Here is a 24,639-nt window from a genome sequence, read left to right as displayed (position 1 = left end):
AAGCCTGGCATCTGATTGTGGATCGCTGATGACAAGAGGCTAACGGAGTCAGGTTAGTACAAGCAGGCGTGGCCCGTATCCCTGTGGAAAAGTGGTGGGCGTTGCCAAAGGATGGTTGGTGATGACAAGGCGCTAACCGAGTTAGGTTGGTATAATCAGATTGGTTTTGCTCAGGAAGTCCCTCCTCAGCTAAAATGCCCACACTGATCGAAGGGGAACTGCACATCCTGGACGCGACCCTTGAAAATCTTCCGTCAGTGAAAAATCAGATTATACAGTATAGTGGGGGAAATATTCAACAAGTCACCAAGAAATTTCTGGCCATGGAACACAGACATTTTGAAGAAGTGCATAGAGTTGCGTGTGATGCTTATAATGTACCAATTCAAATAACGTATTGATTTACTTAGACTTTTGTTTTCTACTCCCCTGACGCGAGAAACTTTCAATAACAGAATAATCATCAATTCGACGGAGACCGTTTCTGGTTTGAAGACCGACCATGTGCGTTAGCAACATCTAGCATTAAGAGTACTGAGAAGCAAAAAGCACCTTATTTAGTTTGAGTGTTTTTTTTTACAAAGGAATAATCAAAGATAAAATTCAAACAATCAAAATACAAAAGTGCGAGCAATGGCTAAGAGTTTACAGAAATTGGCTGGTCTCCAGTTCACACCATTCCCACATCTTGTCCGCCAAACCGTTCTTTATAGCGCGTGTGATATCCGACCTCATAAGCTTTGTGCCATCTCTTCCCCATGGAATGACATATGTGATGTTCTGGTCAGCAGCAACTTCTTCACTCCAGCCACTGAATAATTCGGTGTAAGCACCGAATTTAGCAGGGTGGAGCATAGACTGGCTCATCTTCATCAACCAACCAGAGGAATGACGCTGAAGTTCTGTCTGGAGGTTTCCAGGATTGAACGAAAGGCTCCTGATGCCCTGTAATCTATAAATCTCTTGTAGTTTAATTGCAAGAAGAACATTGCCGACTTTAGTTTGGCCATAGTTTGTCGCTTGGCTGTCGAAAACCTTGGGTGTGCCAGAGTCATCAAAAACTATGCCTCCCTTGGGAGACAAGACCTGAACGCCGGAACTTGCTGCCCAGAGAACCCTCACAGAATTGGGAGCAGCGATATTCACGGTTTGGATCATGGTGGGTAGCAAAAGCTTGGTCAATAGGAATGGACCAAGCAAGTTTGTCCCGAACTGCATGTCATGATCCTGTCTCGTTTTGGATCCATTTGGAGGAAACATCACGCCAGCATTGTTGACAAGAACATCCAGACGAGATTCGCGAGAGATGAAATCAAGAACAGCCGGTTTAATTGTAGTCAGATCATTGAGATCAAGTTGAAGAAAGTATAAGCTGCCAGACGAAGATGGATGTTGCTTTTTGATTTGTCGTATGGCTTCTAGTGCTTTCTCCTCGTTGCGCCCAGCGATAAAGACTTTTGCATTCTTCTCATAGAGGATTGTTGCTAGCTGTTTTCCTACTCCAGCATATCCACCGGTGATAAGGTGTACTCGACCATTTTGAGGAGGAAGATTTTTCTCCGTTAAAGTAGGCGCCGGGATACAAAAGGATTGAGCGAGGAATGACTTTGAAAGAAAATTTGCCATTTTTTTGGCACGAGGAACCAGGCAAACCAAATGATTTATTTTTCTGGGGCGATGTAAAAGAACTAATAGAGAAGCTATAAACCATACCTGCTATTTGTACTATCAAATTTTAAAACTAGGCCATTTCGGGGGTTAGGGTTTAGATCACGGACACTATCAGAGACATCAGCATAGATCTTGAGTACCCCATCTTGCTCCATCTATTTGGTAAAGGTCTTCAGATAGTATATCTTCAATCTATAGTACCATTTTTTCGTGACAATATAGAAACCCAGGGCATCGCATAATACAATACATATCGCACCAGAAGGAATACTGGCCAGAGATATATTTTGCGTCAATTTGAGTATCTCGATAAACGAACATACATATAGTCACCGATAATGTTTCTCGTTTGCCCAAACAGGTGTTTATTCTAGAAAAAATAGATCCACTATCCTCAATATTGGAGCCTGATCTTTTTACCACAACAGAATAAATAGATCCATACTAGCAGCTGTTTCTCCATCGCTGTTCAATCAACACTAGTATCTTCAGAATTTTTTGTCAATATTCCGTTGCGAATTCACCGTTAACACTATATCAGTATTATCCAGTCTTACCCGTTGACTACGAACTGTTTTCCGCTCTAGAATATTACAAATGTCCTTTTTAGTCTGTTCCCAGTAGTATCTAGATAGTTGATTGAAATCTTGTTTCGTATTCTTGACCACAACACCATTGTTCAATTTAACCCTCCACTCGATTTGGCAGTGGATACAGTCCGGGGATTGTACATCCCATACACTTCCATCTGTAAATCCTACCGTAGAATCAAAGCTCTGGTAATCAGATAGTTGTTGACGCGAGAAAAACAAACATTCACCAACTATATCCTCAGGATCGGGTTGAAGAACAGATCACTGATAACGTCCATTCACGGTCTGGGTAACCAGAGTTAAGGGTATACAAAGAAGTCCGTTCCCATGGATAAGACAGTTCAGACCGGTAAACATCATAGTCATCATCGTTGTAGATAGTGTAAGTCATCAGATCCTCGAGGACTCCCAGACCATAGTATTTGACTTGTTTACATTTCCATAGAAAATTCTAGTTTCCTTGGATCGCCAATACAGTCACAAAACAAGGAACCGTATTTCGACGGACGTTTAACATGGTATCGATACAGGACAGAAATATTGTTATTCCGAATAAGATCCTAAGATAGTCTAGGGTTTCTTGGCAATGGGGCCAAACAGTTACTTGAAGAGTGTAGACGATTGCACTAGTTTCGGGACGTACTGTATGAACCTTTCAATTTGAATTATTTAACACAAAATGCGCCTTGCTACATGCAAAATCCCAGCACTCCAGTTTCAATAGGCAATAGGCAACATGTGAATAAGAATAAAATAATAAGGTATGACAGAATCAACGTAAGTAAGAGAAACCAAGTCGACACGCATGAGCCTAACAAGAGAGCCCTATCATTTATGACTTTCTCTCCCCATTCCTAGATTTATGCTTATGCGCATACTTATACCGATATGCTTGGCCTGCTTTGGAATCCGTTGACTCCCCGCGGTTCTCCTTGCCATTGTTCAAAATCCCTGGCCCATGGCCCATTTCTTTTTCGCCCCAGTACATCATAAGAGCTTTGGCCATACGATCCCGTTCTTTGAGCAACAGATCTACACGACGTTGCCATTCTTCCTCGCGCTTGTCCACAGACAATGCAATGCGCTGGTCGACCGCGGCAGCGGTTTCGTCCTTTGCAGCAATCACAGACTCAAGGCGACGAACTTCCGACTTGAATGCTTTGCGCAGCTTGGATTCTTGAGCGGATGTTGAGCTGCGGAGTGTCGTCAGTTCTGCACGGAGGTCGGATTCGCGTTTTTCGGCGGCATTGAGTTGGTCCCTAATCTTGCGCATCGATTCAGCATGCGAAGAGCGGAGTGTTGAGATGGCTGTCGAATGAGCTGTCTGAATACTTCGAATTTGTGCTTGGTGCGATGCCTCCAATGCAGCTCTTTCTGCATTGCCCATCTGCTCGGCCTCAGGAGCGGCCCGGGCAGCTGGCGGTGAAGGTGGAGGGCTGGGTGGCTGGCCCAATGCCTCTTCCTGGAGACGGGCAACGGTTTCAAGAGATTCGGCGTGTTCCTCTTGGGTACGAGTAAGCTCGTGCTGGATTTTGTCGAAGTTTGCGCTCAGGTCATCTACACGTCGAGTAAGCCGAGAGTTCTCAGCTTCAATGGTCTTGATCAGAGACTGTGACTCGGTGGCCTGTTCACGGAGACGATTGATTTCGACATCTGCAGCTTTGTGGGCCGCTGTAGCATCATGAGCTTCTTGTTGGAGCTTCGTGATCTCCTCTCGAAGCTCAAGCATATAATCCTCGGGAAATTTGTCTTTCGGTGGTGGCAAATTGGAGTCTGAGTCGATACTCGTGTGACCAATATCCTTGATCAGATCGAGAATCTCGCTGTAAGTACTGTGGCCACCGGTACTATGGCCGCCAGGTAGATCCGCCGCAACGGCTTTCAGGGCATTTTCTTGAGCTGCAACCTGGGACTGAACACGGCTCAGATCTGCTTCAAGAGATAGGTTCTTCTCTTCAAGATCTTCCAGAGGTTGATTTTGGGTCTCCAAAGTAGTATACCGATCTTCTAGAGCCTGGTAATCGTGGTTGACGCGGTCCAGCTCTCCATCCAGACGCTCGTTTTCCAATGCTTGGTCGTCAAGCTCGGCTTTGAGTTTATCGATTTCGGCATTCTTCTCATTGAGCTGGATCTCCTTTGCCCGTGTAGTTTCTCTCAGTTTCTCCATAGTTTCTTCTAAGGTTGCATCGCGCTTTGCGAGCTGCTCCTGGGATAGCTTGAGCTGCTCGCGTAGATGTGCGATTGTTTCTAATCGCTCGGCGTCCAGTGAATTTTGCGAGTCCCTTTCCTGTAATTGCTGCTGCAGGTCACGAACTTTTTGTTCTAGCGCAGTCATGTCTGCAGCCTTGTCCTGGAACAGCTCAAGTCGCCTCCCCCGTTCTTCATTTTGTTCCTGTAAGGACTCGAGTTGCTCACGGAGTACCTCGACCTCGTTTTCCCTGGCTTCAGCTTCTTCCAGGTCATTGTTTTTCTGCTGGAGTTCTTCTTGGAGAGGTTTGATATGCTCATCAGCTGAAGCAGCCTCAAGCACTCGTTGATGATCTTTGTTCAACTGCTCATCGCGATCATGGAGCTCGTCTTCCAGGTCTGCAATGCGCTGTAGCAAATCCTGTGTCTCGTGCTTTTCTTCTTCTGCTTCTTTATCGTCTTCCACTTCCGCGGGACTCTTCCGTCCTTCTTTTTCAGGCGTCATCGAAGTTCTTCGAAGAGATGGCGATACTGGGCTAGGTAGATCATCAGCCGGATCTTCCTCGATATCTTCCAGGTTCGAGTCCTTGACAAGCGTGCTGGTACGGTTCAGAATATGCGATGGAGTCGACATATCCACTGGAGGACCAAATTCGCTATAGTCTGCCGAGTCACCATCTTCTTCAATAACTGGTTGTCTTGAGCGTACTGAGCTATGCTGCAATATGGAGCCATTTTCTTCGCGATTTCCAATCTTGCGACTCTTTTTCACGCTTGACATGCCTTCGCCCATCAAATACTTCTCCATATTCGCCGTGAAGTCCTCTGGTCCTCCAACATCTGACAGTTTGTCTTCTTCAAGCTCTTTTAACTCCGGTAATGGGAGACCATCTCTCGCATCTGAGAATTGGCCGCTCGGAAACTGGCTGAAATCTAAAGTGTATTCGGCAAGGCGGGCATCCAGATCAGATCGTGATGGGCTTGGGGGTCCTAGATCATGAACCTGGCTCAGCGCATCGTCTTTGTCATGAATCTTTTCGTCGTGGACGGATTCTTGATCGGAGTGGTCCTCTGGGTAGATGGGGCTATCAGTAGGGAGCGGCGACTCGGGAGGGCTGTCCAAATTCGGCGGGGGCGAGGATGGCATAAAAAGGGGTGTCGCAAGTGTCGATTGCCCGATTGTATCATGTGAAGTTGGGAATGGCGATGTGTACCCTGCGTTCGCCATTGTCGCCGACGCGTCTGGAACGTGGTGTCCAGGATTCCAAGTACGCAGGTGCAGAGATGTAACTCGACGAAGAGGTAAACAAAATATTTGTAAGAATCTTGCGAAAGCAGCTGGATATTCACACCAAATGCGCCATCGGGGAAGACGACAATAACAATAATCGTGGATTGCGGGGGGAAGAGAAAGTCGCGACGGTCCAAAAACGTCGCCGCGGATCATTTGTTGATGCCTCAGGCCGTGGTTATTTACGTCTTGCCTCTTTGGGACTAGCATGGCATGACATGAAACAAACCAACTATAAAAAGTAGAAGAATAAATACTTTTGCAGTTACAAATTGCCATAATAGACTCGGATAAATTAATTCAACAGCGGATTTATGATCTTCTCATGTTTTCCACTCTTCAAATGTCGGAGGAACTATCGCTGCCTGGCTGCGTCTCTTAGACTCCTTCAAGCTCTCTTCCAACTGTATGGCTGCTTTTTTTTGCGCGCGACCACCTTCGGAGGCAATAGCGTGCTATCCCAATTGACAAAAAATGAACAAATTAATTTCTTTCCTGATATGGAGACCAGAATAGGCGATTTTATCCAGTAGCTATGAACGGGGTTTCATACCTGCTTTTCAGGATCCATGTTGTGAAATCCCCCAACGCCTTTCGCTTTACCACCCCGTTTGCCACCACGACGGCCTATCTCCGAAAGAACCTCTTGTGGTCGATTAGCAAAGTTACTAGGGTTGGGATGCCGATTCGGTGCGGCCGTTGCGACTCCGTGGCTATACCCATTGATGACGCGCTGGGGTCTCGGCATACGATGCAGAAAGCGTAGCATTTTTCGGAATACTGGTTAGAGTAGTGGGCAAAGTATCAGTTTTCGTGCAGTGGTTAGGAATATGATATGATAAAGAGAAGCTGAAACTTACCTTTTGGATACTCATTGGTTTGCCAATTGAAAGGGTAGACGGGCTGGAAGTTCAAGTCCGAAGCTTTTATATAAACCCTGTAGTACAAGGAGGAGTGCAGTAGTGCAGTATACTCGAATACTGTTTAAATACTCGTAGTATTAAGTGCAAGGGCATTTATATGAATATATGCACCGCAATATAAGTGGTCAGGAGCCCTGGGGGCAAATTGATGTCACTTCGGGCAATATAGAAATTTGCCATCCATCCTCGTTTCCAACCTTGGAACATGTATTTGCGGCTTTGCGCATAGAAATCGCCTTGTAGCTTCCTGTGTGGCATAGAATTTGATTGTCTGTTCAATTTAAAGGCTCTGACTCCGATCTGTGGTAGATAATTCAAATGGGTATTTGATAGCATAAAGGCAGTATAAGGTTTTTGGTTTATGAGAATACCTATTCTCAGGTAGGTACCTCTCACCTATAAAATCAACTTCCAAATTGTTTTTATAAATGCATGCTAAAAATGGCAGTCCATTTCATCCATGAAATGGACTTGGAGAGTAACAAGCATGCTCACTGTCGTAATTTTCTCACAGAATAAAAAATTACTACAGTGGACTTGCTTATTACTCTCCAAATCCATAGAAGCGATATATTTCATGGAAGTTTGCAATCAGAACTTGCTAACTGCTACAGACTGGTAGATAGTAGTGGTCAATTGGTAGTAACAATATACAGACTTTCAATGGAATTCAGGCAACCCGAAACCTAAGCTCGCAGTAATATGAAACTGCTCATAGTAGAGTAGCAACCCTTGATCTTTTTTCATTCAATTCTAATTCCCATAACCAACTTTTATCCGGTGGTTCGATCTCGTGGCGTGGCCTCGGGGCCCCGCGAGCGCTTAGTCATGACCCAGCAGCAACATCCACCGCAGCGGGGATCAACCAGCAACTTGAACTTGGGGGCAGTCGGGACAATCATCAACGTAATATTGGGTCGTCTGTTGCTATCATTGGTCTATGTCATTTGATTTCGGTCGATATCGAAAAGTCAACTACCTCACATCGACCAAAAGACGGGATATTTTTCTGACATATAAGTTGAGTCGCTGTGTTTGATGCCCAGAGGATAGATTGGTTTAGTCCTCCTCACAGCCTGAGAGGATACCGGAACTTCTGGATAAACGATCTCTTAGTCGGTATATCTTAATATGCCGCCAATTCCAGATGCAAGCGGGGACCGTCGACGGGTCATCGTCTATCATCAAACACTTCTCCCAGATCGGGGGCCATATGTTTCCTTGATGCCATTATTATCAAACAGCACGGGCATCACTCATTGTATTATTGCCGCATTCCATATCAATGGCGATCCCGGGGATATCACACTCAACGACGACCCCCCGGAAAGCCCTATATATGACCCATTATGGAACGAAGTACCCTTGCTGAAACAGGGCGGTGTAAAAGTCATGGGCATGCTCGGTGGTGCTGCACAAGGCTCTTTCCAACGCCTGGACGGTAATCAAGAAAAGTTCGAACAGTACTACGGACCTTTATTGGCTATGATCCGACGGCACGGGCTACAAGGCCTGGACCTGGATGTTGAAGAAGAAATGTCACTCCAAGGTATCATTCGGTTGATTGACCGACTTAAGACCGATATGGGTGACGATTTCATTATCACTCTGGCGCCCGTCGCAGCTGCACTTCTCGGACTTGGAAATTTGTCCGGATTCGATTATCGTGCACTCGAACAAGCCCGCTCTTCCAAAATTAGTTGGTACAACGCCCAGTTCTACAATGGGTGGGGTCCCGCAGATGACCCACGCATGTATGCAGCAATGATATCGCAGGGTTGGTCCCCTAGTCGGGTTGTCTATGGTCTTTTGACGAATCCTCGAAACGGATCCCAGGGGTACGTGTCTCGGGAGAAGATAAGTCCCGTCCTCGCGGCTTTGATTGAGCGATTTCCCAATTTCGGTGGCGTTATGGGGTGGGAGTACTTCAATGCTCTTCCGGGTGATCGTGCAAGGCCGTGGGAGTGGGCCACAGAAATGACTGTCAGCATGAATATGAAAGACTTGGTCGTCGCCGCTAGACAGGTCCTTTCGTCTGGACCCATGATGGATAGTTTGAACAATTTATTTCAAGACATGTTGAACCAGGGAAGACAGCCTTGATCATCAGGGGTATGTGGAATGGACCGGGTGACTTAGACTTGCGATTCAGTGAGATCGATTTGCATAGTTCCTCGGGGGATATTTTCTGTTTCTTTCCTTGGTGCGCATTGGACTTCTCTACTCTTGGTGGGTAGTGTGGTCCGTTCTCGGTTGGGGTATGCACATCTCGGGTCTTAGATTAATTATCGAATTCAAGACATGGACTGACTGACATGGATGTATACGGATGCTCATACGCACATACGAAGTACAAGTACATGTTTGATTTCTCAATTCGTATTGAACCCTCAACTTCTATGCACGCCTAGTTGCTACTATATAAATTGTGCAAAAGATTGGGCAAAGTATTAAAATTTAGCTATAAGTTCATCCAGCTTTTTTTTTTTTTGAAAATTGACACTGGTAACCTTTCCGAATTACAAGCACACGTTCCAAGCTCAAGCTCTTTCGAATCTTTGACCAAAGAGTGATGTGCGTTAACACTGCGTCTCCAAAGTCAGTTCAAGATCGACCAAATAGTTTCCTGGAATGAGGTTAGTGAATATTACTCGTATCATTTTGGCCGTAAATATCCCACAGCAATGACTCGCAGTGATAGCCACAAGTGGAGATCGCTACCTCTTTGCTTTTCCGGCGAATATGGCTGGACTTGCCCTTAATGCGGCGAGGTAACAGACGATCCGTTTCATGTTACGAGGAGGTGTACATGGTATCGATTGGAGTTGACTGTTTATAGCACAGCAGATTATATTCTCTCGAAACTTCTTCTGGGATTTTGAGCTGATCGTCACATGTGACACTGAGCTAAAGTTTCAGCGTCTATATTAGCATGTTGGAACTCCAATTCTGGCTAGAGATTGAGAATATTCTTGAATATACTGCACCAGTATATTCAAGAATATACTAAATCCCTGATATAGAATTTTTCATTTTGAAGTCGTTAATGATTAGCAATTAGGCAACGTGATAGCCTTATTAATATCAATTGTCTGCTTACAAGTTGATTTGTTCTCAGGGACCGAATACTCATGAAATATGAGTAATCGGATCAAAAAGTAATACTACAATGCTTTTCATAATAGTGTAATTCTGGGAGATTCAGAAAACGGTACGTGCATGCGTTAGGGATTGTCTCAACAAGCACCCTAAAGTTGAAACATACTAGGAAGCGAACTACGCCGATCGTCCGGGTTCTGGGGCATTCTGTATTGTATTGTAGTTCCATAATCCATTTCTGGCACAGCCCTAAGGACGCCACCTGTAGCAGGCTTCTGCAGCCTGCAGCTTTTCTGGATCGATCTCAGGGGATACCTAGTCATTCGGATATAGGGGCGAATGTTTGTTGGACAAAGTTACAGTACACCTCAAAGAAAAGGTGAAATTCTAGAGTACTGATAGAGGAACCAGCCTTAAACTTAAAACATAGGCCAAAGGTTCAGGAGACTCTGCATAATTCAAGATCGGTACTCAGTTACTAAAATGGGCATTGTACTATGGGCTAGCCCTAATATGCCGGATTGCCGAGTTGACCATGGCGTTGTTGACCAAAGATCTACCCGTGCAGGATTGCACCCACGGTTAGCACGGAGACTCCTTAATGAATACCATACTATAAATGACCTAAAAAAAGTATTCGACTATGGATTTAACTTTTGAATGAACGGTTCGGCGTTCGGAATCATCGGGGCTCTTGGACGAACTCCATTTTGGGAGTGGATCCTTTCTTGTCGGACCGTGTTCCAGATATAGTTAGATGCCTTATTTTTGGGTTGATACTTGGCCAGTTCCCCCAAAGTCTCCAGTTCATCTACGGAGTACATAGTTGTACTACTGTACTCCGTAGATACTGTTCCCTGTGCTGGCTAGTGGGTCATGGGGGTCGTCGAGAACGAGAATCCACAGCATATCCAAAGACTCTGACATGAGAATCTTGCTTACCATGCTCGTTGATCTATATCCTCGGATGGTTATAAACCCATTGAAGACTCGGAAAGCCATAGGTTTAACACAGTAGGTACCTATCTTCCTATAGCCCAATAATTAAAGCCCAGTTGTAGTGTTGATGAGCAATGGCCTGTGCGATGGTACAGAAAGAAGCTCAATTGTGATCCAAAAAAGATCCGCTTATCGAAAACGAGACTAACCACGGTTCCATGAAACAGATTGGATGTCGTGAGACAGGGGAATCGTTTCACTAGCCATGACTGACTTTGAGACTGGATGAATTGCTCAATGCTGGAGCAAATGAGGAGCTCAGTCACCCAAAATAGACATCATTTCTCAATAGGATCCTCGATCTCGACAAGACTATAAAGATGCATGCCTGTCGCCGCCGTCAGTTCCAATCATCAACCCATCATCCTTCGCTTCAGTTGACCGGCTCAACTTGACAATCTTTCTTTTATTCTTTCTTTCAATACCTGTTCAGAGTTGAACTCTCAACACTCGTTTCCTCATCTTTATTTCTTACTCAATCGTTCAGTCGTTCAGCTCAATAATCGAAATGAAGACTGCTGTTGTTCTTCTGCTCGCGAGCGCAGCTCTCGCAGCACCCGCCAACAAGACTCTTGAGGCTCGCAAGCCTTGTCTCCTTCTCGATGGTCTTCTGAACGGCGGAGGTAGTGCCAGCGGTAGCGGTGGTCTGGGAGGTTTCCTCGGTGGCTCTGGTAGCGCCGATGCTTCGGGCTCGGGCTCAGGCTCAGGCTCTGCTGACCTTGGTGCTGATCTTGGCCTCGGTGGCTCAGGTAGTGCCTCTGGTGGTGCCTCTGGCACTGGATCTGCTAGTGCCAGTGCTACTGGCGGTGCCTCTGGTGATTCTAGTCTCGGCGCTGGCTTTGGTCTCGGCGGCTCTGGCTTCGGTTCCGGTGGTCTCGGTGCCGGACTTGGCCTTGGAGGCTCTGGTGGTCTTTTCGGCAGTGGATCTGGCTCTCTTGGCGCTGGTGCTTCTGGTACAGGATCTGCTGGCGCTGCTGCTACTGGAGGTGCATCGGGTTCAGGTAGTGCTTCTGGGTCCCTTGGAGGTGGTGCCTCTGGTGGTGCTTCCGGTGGTGCTTCCGGTAGTGGTTCTGGTTCCCTCGGCGCTGGAGCCTCCGGTACTGGTGCACTTGGAGCTGGCGCCAGTGGTGGTGCCTCCGGCTCTCTTGGTGGTGGTGCTTCCGGTGGTGCTTCTGGATCTGGTGGTGCCTTAGGATCTCTTGGAGGTAGTGCCTCCGGTGGTGCCTCCGGTGGTGCTTCTGGTAGTGGTTCTGGTTCTCTCGGTGCTGGAGCTTCCGGTACTGGTGCTCTTGGAGCTGGCGCCACTGGTGGTGCCTCTGGCTCTCTTGGTGGTGGTGTTTCCGGTAGTGGCTCTGGATCTCTCGGTGCTGGTGCCTCTGGAACTGGCGCGCTTGGAGCTGGTGCTACTGGTAGTGTCTCTGGTGGTGCTTCCGGCGGTGCTTCCGGCTCTCTCGACGGTGGTGCCTCTGGCTCTGGTGGCGCTGGAGCATCTGGAAGCGAATCTGGCGGTGCTTCTGGTAGCTCTTCCGGTGGCGCCTCTGGCTCTGGATCAACTGGCGCGAGTTCTTCTGGCGCACCCTCCTCCTCAGGATCTGGCTCCTCGGGTGCCGAAGGCTCCGACTCGAGCTCTGCTGGCGCTGGGGTTTCTGGCCACGGCTCCGGTAGTGCTGGCGGTTCCGGATCTGCTTCGGGCGGCTCAAGCACTTCTGGAAATGTAGGATCTGGCTCTGGTACTTCTCCCTCTTGGAGCACCAGCACTAGCGTCTCTTGGGAAATCCCCGGGCCCACTGGTACTTCTGGCGAAGGTGAAGGTTCTCTATCGATTGGCGGCTCTCTCGGTGCTCATGCTACCGCTGCCGCCAATGCGCAAGCCACCGCCAACGCCAGCGCGTCTGCCAATGCAAACGCAAGCGCCAATGCGGACGCCAACGCTTCTGCGAACGCCTCGGCAAACGCTGAGGCCAATGCCTCCGCTTAGATATACCTTCGATTCAAGCGACTACCCAAATCAAATCCCGATCTACACGCCTCTCCGTCTCTTTAATTTGCCCTTTCCTTTGACGGTACTTATTTCTCACAAGTTTGGCGGACGATTGTTTAGTTTTGATATTGGCTTTCTGAATGTGAATTAATATCAGATTTCTGGTGCCGGTTGATGCACATATACGCTCCTTTATGTTAGACTATACGAGTTTGTGATTATCAAAAAAGCCCTTAGAGGCTTAATCAATATATTTTGGGTTCTTCACTCATATGCCTTCTCTCAAAATGTTAGGCATGTATTTGACACCATTTAGTACCTACTAAATAGAAAACAGAAGACTAAGTAGTCTTCTGTTTTCTAACTCATGTCTACTGATCGAAAATCCTTTCACTTTTCCATATTTCTACTTCTCTTTTCAGTTGAACTCACTCACTTTTTACTCTACACTAATTTGGATCATAAAATAACCCAAAATATAGCCTAATCTTAATAATACCAGGAGTATATAGTTGTATGTAGTTGTAGTGTTCGGCAAGGCTGGGATTTACGTCATCTCCGACGCGCCAATCAACGCGCCGCTGAACAAGCAACGTCCTTCCACAACCTCCAAACCAAAGCTTCATTCTGATTGTCCCTCACATCTTTAAGTGTTGTGGTATTTGGCTCAGCCAATGCTCAATCTCCAGTCATGGTATCTCTACGTCGCGTGGCTATGGGCATAAGCTCTGCAGCAATTCGGTTGTTTGCATTCATTTTCCTGCGATGGGTATGTCTCCCTGGTCCCCGTCTAGTATTCACATATCAACATTAGCTCACTAAAATTCTAGATCCCGGGATTTCCATTTGGTCCCATTGTGTTGACTTCACTCGGAATCTATCTCAGCTCTTTATTGTCACTCCAGAATGATCCCGACTACGTCAATTCGAAGCCGAGAAAGGAGAGAAAGAAGGCCACTAGTGAGTTAACGTGGCACCTATAATGGTCCACTCTTCGAGCTCCAGCTAAATTCATATTCAGGAGACTCCAGAAATTCAGTCACATTGCAACCGCGAGACTCCGCATTGAAGATATTGCTGACTGGTCTCCCTTCGAGGCGATCCGCAGTCTTGACTTGGACGACAGCACTCATCAATGTTGTGCTAGCATTGCTGACTACCGATTTTCTAATTCGGGGTCTATTATTTTACCCCAGTGATGAGGTTGCCTTCTCTCGAATCGGATATGTCTCCCCAACAACAGCAAATTTGCTCTTCCGCGAGCCGGATCTGTCTCTGTTACCAGTAGTCGTCTCCTACCAAGAGGCTGAAACATCTAAGCCCGAGACATGGGTCCAAGAAGGCACTGTTTATAAACTCGACAACAGTACTGATTTCACAGCTACTGTTACTCTGAAGAACCTAAAGCCATCGACTCGCTATCGATATTCACTATCGAATAACAAGACCGGTGGATTCGTCACCTCTGCACGGCCGGGGTCGCCAGCAGCAAATCGGCTTTCTTTTGTTACATCAAGCTGCTTGAAACCCAACTTTCCTTACAATGTGCTTTCTCACCCACTTCGTGTTCCTGGAATTGAGCAGATGACCGAGGCAATTGGGAAATTACCTGCTCTGATCCGTCCTGCCTTCATGCTCTTCTTAGGCGACTTTGTCTATATCGACGTGCCACTTCGATTTGGCTCCTCGGTGGCTCACTACCGCAGTGAATACCGGAGAATCTACTCATCTCCTTCATGGGCTGCAACCTCCGAGGCTGGAATAGCAATTGATCTCCCTTGGATTCACACTCTTGACGATCACGAGATTGAAAATGATTGGTCCAAGGGAAATAAAACAGCACCATACCCAGCCGCTGCTGATCCTTTTCTCCATTATCATGTCAGCGCAAACCCACCAGTACCAGCACATCCATACGCACACCCCGACAACGTAACATACTTCTCTTTTGTCAATGGCCCGGCCTCATTCTTCATGCTGGACACCCGTACCTATCGCTCCGAGCCCGCGAAAGAAGATTCGACAATCCTCGGGTACGCACAGCTTCGATCTCTACTAAAGTATCTCTCCACCCCAGAACCAGCCGGTGTCCACTGGAAAATCATCGCGTCCAGCGTCCCCTTCACGAAGAACTGGCAAGTCGGCACAACAGACACATGGGGCGGCTTCCTGAACGAGCGTCGTGCCGTATTCGAAGCAATGTGGCGCGCTGAGCGCGAACTCGGTGTCCGCATAATATTGCTCAGTGGTGACCGGCACGAGTTTGGCGCAACACGTTTCCCAGATCCCGCGCTTGAACTGACGCCCGCGGAACTGCAGCCTAATACGGCTGGATATGGACTTCATGAGTTCAGCGTTGGTCCGCTGAGCATGTTTTACCTTCCTATTCGCTCATACCGTCAAAAGGATGATGAAGATGTCTCTGTGAAATATGCGCCTGATGGTAATAGCAAATTCGGTCTTATTGCCATCAGCGAAGGTGTTACCGATGTTGATGTCGCTGGTGTATCCCCCATTCCTGTTCGCAGCTCCGTACTCACTTACTCATTGTATGTTGATGGTGAGGTCGTTTGGCAGTACCGCCTGAGCGTTCCTCTTGAAGAGTATGCTGGGGCTAAGGTGGCCACGAAGGCCCGGAAAACTTCTTTCCTTCCTCCTGGACAAGTTGTCAAGGATGATTTGGTGAAAGAGGGATGGGATGTTCCTGTGAAAAGAATGATTGGAAGAATAGAAGAGCTTGCCCATTTTTTCATTGATAAGGCGACTGATCTATACAAGCAAGTATCGAACTAGATACAGAGGACAACCATGGAGGACTAAGATGCTCTTTTCCTGGGTTATGAAATCGTGGTATGAAGATATCTTGGTACAAGGAAAAATGACATATAAACAATGTGAGAAGCAGAGCCATTGTGGTATGTAAAACTAGCAGGTAAAATAGTATATTTATTGTTATCACTTCAATGCCGCATGGAGCCTCGTGGATCATATGCAGTAATCGCAAATTGAATCATATACGGAATTCAAACGCCAAACACCGGTCCGGATGCAAAGGTGACGGATCACAATGAATGTGTACAGGGTAATGGCACAAATGACACTGAGAGACTACCGTCCACCCCGTCCACGTCCACGTCCTCCACCACCACCTGCACCACCGCCGCCGCCACCCATCAGCGAACTCAAACCACCCAAACCACCCATTCCACCTAATTGACTCATCATACTAGAGAGATCAGGCATACCACCTCCGCCGCCACCGCCCATCATCTCCATCATCTTAGCCATGTCCATGCCTGCTGGCATGCCAGGCATTCCACCACCACCACCCATAGCGGCCATACGCTTCTGCATAGCGGCCATTTGCTGCTGGTTATTGCCGCCCTTGAGCATATTCTGCGCGCGTTGCATCTGTTTCTTTTGACCACCGACCTTCTTAGCCATGCCGGCCATCATGCGGTGCTGGGAGAGCAAGTCCTCGACCTCACGAACAGTGGTACCACTACCGTGAGCAATACGGACCATGCGACTAGGCTGTTCAACAAAAATCTTGCCATCACTGTCTAGCTCAGCAGCAGTCATACTATCGGAAATGTAGATCATACGGCGTAGCTTAAGCGAGCCGTACTCATCGTCAAGGCCCTGGGTCAGATTTGACAATCCAGGAATCATACCAGATAGCTTAGAGAGTGGACCCATCTTCATGATGGATGTGATATTCTCACGGAAATCCCGAACAGTGTAGATACCCTCAGCAATATGCTTATAGGTTTCCTTAACACCGGCAGAGTCCTTGGTCATGGCTTGAACGTGCTCGACCAAGCCGGCAACATCACCCATGCCCAATAACTTTTGGATAAATGCGCGCGGCTCGAATCTTTCCAGATCCATCATATGTTCACCAGTACCCAAGAAGATGATAGGTGTGTTTGTTGCAGCAACAGCTGAAATAGCACCACCACCAGCCGCGTGGCCATCGGTCTTCGTGATAATGATAGCACCGAAGTCTGCAGTGGCCTTGAAAGCAGCGGACTGAGCCTCAGCAGCTTGACCAATCGTACTATCCAAGACCAGGATTGTCTGGTCGGGGGTAACAGCGGTCTGAATTTGGGTCATTTCGGTGAACAGCTCCTCCTCTTGACGGTGGCGACCACTGGTATCGACAATGATAATATCGAATCGCTCTTTCTTGAACTTGGCAACACCCTCCGCGGCAACAACAGCGGGATCAGTCTGGGTCAAACTACCGTAGTAAGGGATTTTGGCCTTGGTTGCATTCTGCTTTAACTGGTCGAAAGCACCGGCACGGAAAGTATCCGCGCAAACCAATGCCGTCTTGAAGCCACGAGTCTGGTAGTGGCGAGCAAGCTTGGTACAAGTTGTCGTCTTACCAGCACCTTGAAGACCAACAAACATGATGACATTGGGGCGGCCTTTCTTGGGACGGAAGGAATCCGCATGAGGATCGACCAAAGCAACCAATTCATCAAACACTGTCTTCTGGATAAGGCGCTTCTTGTTGGTGGCGGCGGGGATCTGAGAGAAGTTGACGCTAGATTTAATCGATTTGCGGAGGGTTTGGACGAGTTTCACGTTAACATCAGCAGATAGGAGAGCCGCGCAAATCTCCTTGACCATGTCATCGAAAGCCTGGAGGTGTGGTTAATACAGGAATTCGCTACCATAGTCTCTGTATATGGCATACCTTCTCATCGAGGTTATTCGACCTCGTCAAGTCATTGACGGCAGAGTTAATACGCCGACCTAGATCCTGGAGGACCATGGTGAATGAATAATGCTAGCTTGAACTGAGGATGGGAGATGTGTTCACAGCCAGAACGAAGATGGACATGTGTGGAGGGGGGAAAGGGCCCCAGTGCGGAGTGCCAATCGGAGAGCCGGCAGACTCTCACCGCCCAGAAAAAAGTTGAGTGATATGCGCCCCGGCGACTTTTTGCTTCTCTGCTTTCCACCACAATTCAATTGAATTTGGATTTCTTTTCACCATGGTGGGCTCTTATTCCAAGAAGCGCAAGGTCAACGATGGCATGCGAGGAAAGACCTCCCGTCCCAAGAAGTTTCGCAAGCAATCTGCCTACCACAGTAGCTCGGAAGATGAGCAAGATGATGGAGATTTCAAGGCCGTGAACCTCGCCGACTCCGATGAAGAAGAAGATGGCGGTGTCTCTATTTCCAACAAGAAACCCGTCAAACCGACTCCCAAGAAGGCCAAGGTTTCTGTCAAACCCGCGCCGCAGAAGAAATCCAAAACTGCCGAAGACGATGAAACCTCTAGTGACGAGAAGGATGAAGACGAGGTCGAAGACGACAATGAAGAGAATGATGCTTCTGGTTCTGACGAAGATGGCAACCTTTCCGACTCCTCGGCATCAGACTCTGGAAAGAAGCGCCGTAATGTCCCCAAACGAAACGACCCAACTGCTTTCTCAACCTCCATCTCTAAAATTCTCTCCACGAAACTTCCCTCTTCTGCTCGCGCCGACCCTGTTCTTTCCCGAAGCAAGATTGCCCACCAAACTTCTAGTGAGGCTGCAAATGAAAAGCTCGACAAGCAAGCGCGAGCTAAAATGCGCGCTGAGAAGAAGGAAGAATTGGATCGAGGTCGTGTTCGCGATGTTATGGGAATTCAAAGAGGTGTCACTGGAGCTGTCGCAGAAGATGAGAAGCGATTGCGAAAGATGGCACAGCGTGGTGTGGTTAAGCTGTTCAATGCGGTGCGGGCAGCTCAAGTTCGCGGTGAGGAAGCTGCCAAGGATGAGCGGAAGAAGGGAACTATTGGTATTGGAGAACGCGAGAAGGCCGTCAATGAAGTCAGCAAGCAAGGCTTCCTTGATCTGATCAATGGAAAGAAGGGTAAGCCACTCAACATCGAGGAGGCTTAGTTGACCCTTTCCCTCCAAAAAAAGCCTTATGATTTATCCATGGCATGTTTGTGGCGTTGGGAGATTTTGTATCCATGATTTCTTCACCCTGTACATCGATATTCCACGTTGTGATTCCACTTTGTTTTGATCATTTTTTTATATTTCATTTTATAGATAGTACAGGAGATTTTCAAATTCAGTATCCTCAAGTCTGCTGGACGTATCCAATGCAAGAAAAAATAATACAGGGTCCCCTAGGACTAATAAAATGTCTCCAAGAGTATCCACCCGGCTCTCCAATAAATTATGATTATGCTCAGCATTTCAGCCTTCATTTCTGCTCAAAGTCGCTTGCCTGAAGGTTTCGAGTCATTGTAGGCAAGCGGACAACCAGTCCATCCAAGTCTTTGTTCATAAGCACCTGGCATCCAAGTCGCGAGGTCTCGGTGAGACCGAAGGCCAAATCCAACATATCATTTTCATCGTCCGAGGGTTCTTCCATCTTGTCGAACATATCCGGCTCATCGACGATGACATGGCAGGTCGAGCAGGCACATGAACCACCGCAGGCACCTAAAGCAATAAAGACAGTGTTAACGATGATCCAAGACCGAAAATATAACTTGTGTAGCCAAGAATCATAACATTAGAGTACATACCTTCCATTTCGAGATCATTCGCCTGTGCGATATCAAGGAGATTGTCTCCTTCAGCGACCTGAAGCTTCACTTCCGTACCATCCTTATCAATGAAAGTCACATTGATCCTTTCAATCCATTAGAATATGCCGGGAAATTCCATTACTCGGGAGACCTCTTGACTCACTCTTCACCAGGCTTCGGCGGCGTAATATGACCATGAGCAGCTTGCGCCGATACCGAAAAGGATCGCCGCGCTAATTTCCACGCTTGCGAAGGAGATTGTACACCCTTGTATAATCCCAGACCCCGTCGGTATGTGTTTGCGACTTCTCCGGTTCCCCACGGCGTTGCCGAATGACTGACGTATCTCCGCGATTGAGCCAGGCACATCTCCCTGGCAGATGATCTAGGCAGGGCGCGCCTTAATTGCAGACCGAATTCCCTCCAAAGTGCCATTGTGTCGGAAATTAAGAAAAGGAAAAAAACAAAGAAAAAAGAAGAAGAAGAAAAGGGGAGGGGCCTTTGAATTGGATTTGCAAGAAAACACGAAGGGAAACGGGAAAAAGATCTGGGGCGGAGAAGAAGGGAACAAAGTTGATCGTCCAATGGCCGCCCTCCGAAAAAAAAAAGAGTGACAAAGCAGTGGGAAGAAAAAAGGCGGCGAGAGTCTTTCGGACTTCTTCTGCCTTTCTCCGAAGCTCTTTTTCCCTGTAAACCCCTCCACCCATCAAATCCCTTTTTAACAACGTCAATTTAAATTATCCAATCCCCCCCAAATATGGCGTCCCGTGAAGGGATCAATCCCTTGCGACCATACTATATCCCTCAATCAGGCCTATCGCCTAATACTTCATCCCCCGAGGTTAGCTCTCCATCGTCGGCTCAAGTATTTGGTAGCACCGCGCGCGACCTCATTCCCGACCTCGATTATGCCGATTATTTGGATGCCTCTCCATCGGTGTCGGATTGGGTTCGCGATACCCTAAACTCGGCTTTGAGAAGATATACCCAGGTTCTGGTTGCGCAACCGTTTGATGTCGCCAAAACAATTCTGCAGGTTTACGTTGTGCCCGACGTCACAGAGGAGGAGGTGCTAAACCGAAGCTCGGATACCGGAGGAGCTGGAAACAGCTCATATGATTCGGTACGACTTGATATATAGCAAGCTTGTTAAATAAGCTATATCCTGACATTGTTATTGTGCAGGGCTCGGAATCATCCGATGATGAAAGCACTTACTTCACTTCTGCCGCACCGTCAACCCCGACTCCGACCACACCACGATCTCGCAGGGGTCGGCATCATATCACTGATCGCAGTGGCTACATTCGCCCGGAGGCTGTACCGACACCGTCCAAGCATGCTTTAACCATTCGCAACCCAGATTCATTAATGGACGTTCTGTCCCAGCTCTGGTCGAACAACGGACCGAGCTCGCCGTGGAAGTCCTCGAACGCGACTTTTATCTACTCCCTCCTTCTACCAACCTTGAATACTTTCATCCGCAGCCTACTGTCCGCTATCGTGGGTCTACCAGAGGAGGATATCTCTTCGTCTATGGCAGCAGATATCTTGACTGCCTCTTCGCCCCTGGCCACGCTGCTCCTGTCCTTTATTTCCTCTTCTCTCTCCGCCATGATCCTTTCCCCGATCGATACTGCTCGTACTTTCTTAATGCTCACACCCGCGACTCATGGCCCGCGCTCTCTCATCCGCGCCATCCGCCAGCTTCCCACTCCCAATTGTACTATTCCGCCACACCTTGTTCCAATCACCATTCTCCACTCCAGCTTGCCCACTTTCATCACCACCTCCACCCCACTCATTCTCAAATCATACCTGTCTATTGACCCGATCATCAACCCGTCCATGTGGAACCTCTTCAGCTTCCTTAGCTCCGGCCTCGAACTTGCGGTGCGTTTCCCTCTAGAAACCGTTCTTCGCCGCGCACAAATCGCCACCTATACATCCCTAAGTCTACGCCAGAAATCATCTGGTGGCAGCATCAGCGCGGCTTCCATCGATGCCTCGGACGTGGAAACCATTGTTCCTACCCCACGTACATACCGCGGTATCATCGGCACGATGTGGCATATCGTGAACGAAGAGGGTATCAGTGCCGACCCCTCAGATGCCGAACGGGCCAGCAAACTATTCGCCAAGCCCAGCACCCAGGCTCAAATTCAGAAACGTCGCCAAGGCCAGGGTATCCAGGGTCTATATCGCGGCTGGCGAATAGGCATGTGGGGTGTCGCTGGTATTTGGGGTGCCAGTCTTCTCGGCGGAGTCGCTGGCGGAAGTGAGGAAGAAGTCACACTACGAGGTGGTCATGGTAGAGACAGTGGTGGACGATTCTAATCACATTGCACGCACGCTTCCTCCTCAAAATCAGAATCATCATAAAAACGAAATACCCCTGTCCGGGACTTTCTGGATATTCACAAACTAATTCTATCTCCATTCCCTTCTCCTGATACCTTTATTGAAGGAAAATGTCCATTGATCGGGTTCGACTTTGATTTTCTTTGGAGTGCACTTCCTTGTCACGCTATTCATGTTCTGGGCTCGACTCTCCCCTCTTCCCTCTGCTCACATTGTATACCCCGGGGAATGGGTCCAGGGGTTTGGCGATCGGCGTCATCTTACTTTCGCGCCATGTATAAAATCTTGCACTACATAGCAATTCAATACTCTCTTCATTTGGTCCTTGTCTCCTCATCCCAGTCTTGATACGCACTAGAGTAGATCACAGCATAGAATGCAGAACACATGTTTCAATCTCGGTAGGCAATATTATGAGTACCTAGATGCCGGTGGTACTACCTAGACATGTTTCCGTTGCACAGCTCAAGTACTTAAATGTAACCTACTACCATTACAAAAATAAATGCCCAGTTGAACTTAAGAGATCATTCCATTCATCAGAAAACGCGGTGTACATATCCATAAATGTAACATCAACGCCATGTAAATCCGTCTAGTGGAGAGTGGACCGCAGCATAACAATGTAAATGTTGCCCAGAGACCAACCACGGACCACGTTCATATCGGTCAGAAGACTCCATCCCCCGGTAGTCACTACCACTATTGCAGAGACCGGGTGATGTGGAGAAGAAGAAAGAAAGAAAACAGATGGGGGCGTTTTTGAAGGGGGGGTCCACGGGGTGCATGGAAAAGGACATATCAGGACCTGCTACTTGTTCACCACGGATGGGTGGTTTGTAACTTTGTCGTGGATATGTTTGTTTGTCATTCAAACAAGCGAATGATGATGGAAATGTAGACCGAATGGTGGTACATGGAGCAATCGGGGTGTGGGTATCAAAATGCCCTTCCCGAAGAAGGTAAAATAAGGAAAACAGAAAAACATTAAAAAAAAAACCCGATGCGAAAAGAAAAGGGGGAGAGAATTGAGAACACAAGGGCCTGCCAGGGGTCCTGTTTTCTTCTTTTTATTTTTCGGCAAAGCGCCTGTCGAAGTAACGCAGTACACCCATCACGCTGGCAGCCTCGACTTCCATCGCAGCACGACTGCCACGACTCTCTGCGAGTGCTAGTTCCTGCGGATTTGGAAGGGTATGTAGTTTTGGGAGCCAAGCGGAGATCTCATCGCTAGCACGGGAGAAATTTGGGTGACGAGATAGCGTAGTGAATGCATCGGCACAGCTTAAGGTGAGTGCATTTGGCGTAGAGGGCTTGGCGGGGGGAGGTGCCGCAGACATGGGGGGGGTTGTTACGCGTGGTCGGGGTGGTGGGGGCATTTCGAGACATGCAGCATCCTCCGCTGGCTCCCTTGCCACCGCAGCAGCCTCCTCCCGATGGAGTTCCGCTCGCTGACCGGGAGGCTGCCAGCGTCTTGCAAAAAAGGGTGCTTCGGGGATCAGCTTGGCATTGGGCACAAGTTCCTGGACCATTGGCACAGGGGTTGGTAGCTTCACTGATGGGTGGTAGAGTCACTTCGGAGCGAACATCGCCATCAGATGGTGGAGGTGTGAATTGTGAGATAGACTGAATGGGAGCAAGACGAGGGTTCTCGAAGGAGTTGCGGCGGCCGCGTTGCTGCTGCTGTTCCTGTGCGGCCATTTCGGCACAAATACAGGGTGTACCATCTTGGCAAAATCCACAGGGGTCAACTGGAGGTGAAGAAGCCTCGCTATCGTTGTGATTGTGGGTATGCGTAGTGGGCTGAGCGGGAACGGCGGCAAAACGAGAAGTGAAATCGATCTCCATTTCCTCGGGATCAGGTTTGATGTCAGGCTCGGCGTGCTCACGCTCAGGGCTACCTACACCATGAGGAGGGTGACGAGCACGAGATGATTCATGTGTATCAATCGGAGTGCCAAATGCGTCCTCGATACATTGGCAATGAGTTTGAGAGCAGTCGTTACAACCAAGAGGCACATTCTGCTGGTCATCTTCCTTATTACGGTCGGTACTGGTAGGAACAACACCTTCCATCCGGCTGCTTCGGGTTGAGGGCCTGGTCCTAGGTGGAAGCGGCACTGAGTCGGGAATAGCGGTAGATTTGTTGCTGTTGGATGGAGAGAAAGAAGTCCGGAATTCCTTGACGAGTGCTTCCTTTGCACTCCGTTCAATCGAAACTTCCTTCTCTAAAGAGTGACATCGGTCGCGCCACCAACCCATCTCTTCGCGGCATTGCTCGACTTCTTGAGAGAGGTTGTTGATCTGCTCACTTAGGCCTGCAACGCGAATATCATGGCCATCTTCGATCTCTTTAATCTGCTCTTCAAGTTCTTGAACTCGAGCGGCCCGACGCTCCCGAAAGGCCCGCTGAGCAGCACGATTCTGAGCCTTACGCTTGGTCGGAGGAGTGTCGGTAGCTGGCTTACGGCCAGGCTTCGGGCGAGGTGGAATCACCCATTCTTTTGAGGTCACTGAGCCTGGAGTACCGGGACCCGGTGAGGGAGCTACAGAGGGCCTGGCCGCCAGCGCGGGCGCAAGGGCCACCGCAGGAGCGGTAGCCAGAGCAGGCGTGGGAGCCACGCCAGTCGTGGCCATGATGCCAAAATCACTTCAGTAGTTGGAAGCTGATCTATTTTGTTAGCTGGCACATTTGGAGGAGGAGGGGGAGTTGCAAGTCGGGCAGGTTCGGGAGAAACGCACGAGCCGTCTTTCGGTCGGAAGAGCGGAAGTACACTCATGCGAGCCGATAAGCGAGAGAGATTGAAATTGAGTGGAAGATAAAAAAAAAAAGTTTGGGAAATCAAATAAGAGCAAAGGAAAAATCCAGTTGAATTCCCTGGGATTTAATCACAATAATCAATAGAGAAAGGGGAAGAAAGGGAAGTTGGAAATCAAGTCAGCAAAGCCTCGGAGGGAAAATGTGGGAAAGAAGAGAAAAAGAGCGA

General features: G+C 48.2%; 11 protein-coding genes across 11 annotated transcripts; 4 read left to right on the top strand and 7 right to left on the bottom strand.

Moving 5' to 3' along the window:
* Nucleotides 1-645: 645 nt before the first annotated feature.
* On the bottom strand, nt 646-1,626 carry N7469_002732 (short-chain dehydrogenase; the record flags this gene model as incomplete). Its single annotated transcript, XM_056641652.1, has 1 exon — nt 646-1,626. The coding sequence occupies one exon, from the start codon at nt 1,624-1,626 to the stop codon at nt 646-648; it is 981 nt and encodes a 326-aa protein (XP_056504146.1).
* Nucleotides 1,627-3,096: 1,470 nt separating this feature from the next.
* Nucleotides 3,097-5,679, bottom strand: N7469_002731 (putative spindle pole body associated protein SnaD; the record flags this gene model as incomplete). The annotated part of the gene is made up of 1 exon (XM_056641651.1): nt 3,097-5,679. The coding sequence occupies one exon, from the start codon at nt 5,677-5,679 to the stop codon at nt 3,097-3,099; it is 2,583 nt and encodes an 860-aa protein (XP_056504145.1).
* Nucleotides 5,680-6,065: 386 nt separating this feature from the next.
* Nucleotides 6,066-6,511, bottom strand: N7469_002730 (KGG domain-containing protein; the record flags this gene model as incomplete). Its single annotated transcript, XM_056641650.1, has 2 exons — nt 6,066-6,197; nt 6,296-6,511. 2 exons carry the CDS (start codon nt 6,509-6,511, stop codon nt 6,066-6,068), a joined length of 348 nt encoding a protein of 115 aa, XP_056504144.1.
* Nucleotides 6,512-7,796: 1,285 nt separating this feature from the next.
* N7469_002729 (putative class III chitinase) lies at nt 7,797-8,768 on the top strand (the record flags this gene model as incomplete). Its single annotated transcript, XM_056641649.1, has 1 exon — nt 7,797-8,768. The coding sequence occupies one exon, from the start codon at nt 7,797-7,799 to the stop codon at nt 8,766-8,768; it is 972 nt and encodes a 323-aa protein (XP_056504143.1).
* Nucleotides 8,769-11,259: 2,491 nt separating this feature from the next.
* On the bottom strand, nt 11,260-13,370 carry N7469_002728 (uncharacterized protein; the record flags this gene model as incomplete). Its single annotated transcript, XM_056641648.1, has 3 exons — nt 11,260-11,431; nt 11,482-12,505; nt 13,244-13,370. 3 exons carry the CDS (start codon nt 13,368-13,370, stop codon nt 11,260-11,262), a joined length of 1,323 nt encoding a protein of 440 aa, XP_056504142.1.
* A 65-nt stretch (nt 13,371-13,435) lies between these two features.
* N7469_002727 (alkaline phosphatase family protein) lies at nt 13,436-15,537 on the top strand (the record flags this gene model as incomplete). Its single annotated transcript, XM_056641647.1, has 3 exons — nt 13,436-13,513; nt 13,575-13,704; nt 13,766-15,537. 3 exons carry the CDS (start codon nt 13,436-13,438, stop codon nt 15,535-15,537), a joined length of 1,980 nt encoding a protein of 659 aa, XP_056504141.1.
* A 315-nt stretch (nt 15,538-15,852) lies between these two features.
* On the bottom strand, nt 15,853-17,527 carry N7469_002726 (RNA-binding signal recognition particle subunit SRP54; the record flags this gene model as incomplete). Its single annotated transcript, XM_056641646.1, has 2 exons — nt 15,853-17,394; nt 17,450-17,527. 2 exons carry the CDS (start codon nt 17,525-17,527, stop codon nt 15,853-15,855), a joined length of 1,620 nt encoding a protein of 539 aa, XP_056504140.1.
* A 223-nt stretch (nt 17,528-17,750) lies between these two features.
* N7469_002725 (rRNA-processing protein RRP15) lies at nt 17,751-18,647 on the top strand (the record flags this gene model as incomplete). The annotated part of the gene is made up of 1 exon (XM_056641645.1): nt 17,751-18,647. The coding sequence occupies one exon, from the start codon at nt 17,751-17,753 to the stop codon at nt 18,645-18,647; it is 897 nt and encodes a 298-aa protein (XP_056504139.1).
* Nucleotides 18,648-18,960: 313 nt separating this feature from the next.
* On the bottom strand, nt 18,961-19,726 carry N7469_002724 (ferredoxin family 2Fe-2S iron-sulfur cluster binding protein; the record flags this gene model as incomplete). The annotated part of the gene is made up of 3 exons (XM_056641644.1): nt 18,961-19,202; nt 19,289-19,395; nt 19,455-19,726. 3 exons carry the CDS (start codon nt 19,724-19,726, stop codon nt 18,961-18,963), a joined length of 621 nt encoding a protein of 206 aa, XP_056504138.1.
* A 322-nt stretch (nt 19,727-20,048) lies between these two features.
* N7469_002723 (mitofusin complex protein UGO1) lies at nt 20,049-21,628 on the top strand (the record flags this gene model as incomplete). The annotated part of the gene is made up of 2 exons (XM_056641643.1): nt 20,049-20,414; nt 20,477-21,628. The coding sequence occupies 2 exons, from the start codon at nt 20,049-20,051 to the stop codon at nt 21,626-21,628; spliced, it is 1,518 nt and encodes a 505-aa protein (XP_056504137.1).
* Nucleotides 21,629-22,722: 1,094 nt separating this feature from the next.
* hapX (bZIP transcription factor HapX) lies at nt 22,723-24,289 on the bottom strand (the record flags this gene model as incomplete). The annotated part of the gene is made up of 2 exons (XM_056641642.1): nt 22,723-23,141; nt 23,191-24,289. 2 exons carry the CDS (start codon nt 24,287-24,289, stop codon nt 22,723-22,725), a joined length of 1,518 nt encoding a protein of 505 aa, XP_056504136.1.
* Nucleotides 24,290-24,639: the final 350 nt, after the last annotated feature.

This window comes from Penicillium citrinum, assembly GCF_028827155.1.
Source record: "Penicillium citrinum strain IBT 23319 chromosome Unknown utg000002l:1.0-3833315.0:1.0-3834789.0, whole genome shotgun sequence".
Lineage (NCBI taxonomy): Eukaryota > Fungi > Ascomycota > Eurotiomycetes > Eurotiales > Aspergillaceae > Penicillium > Penicillium citrinum.
The sequence above is the reverse complement of the archived record's forward strand: the minus strand, read 5'-3'. Positions and strand labels throughout refer to the sequence as shown.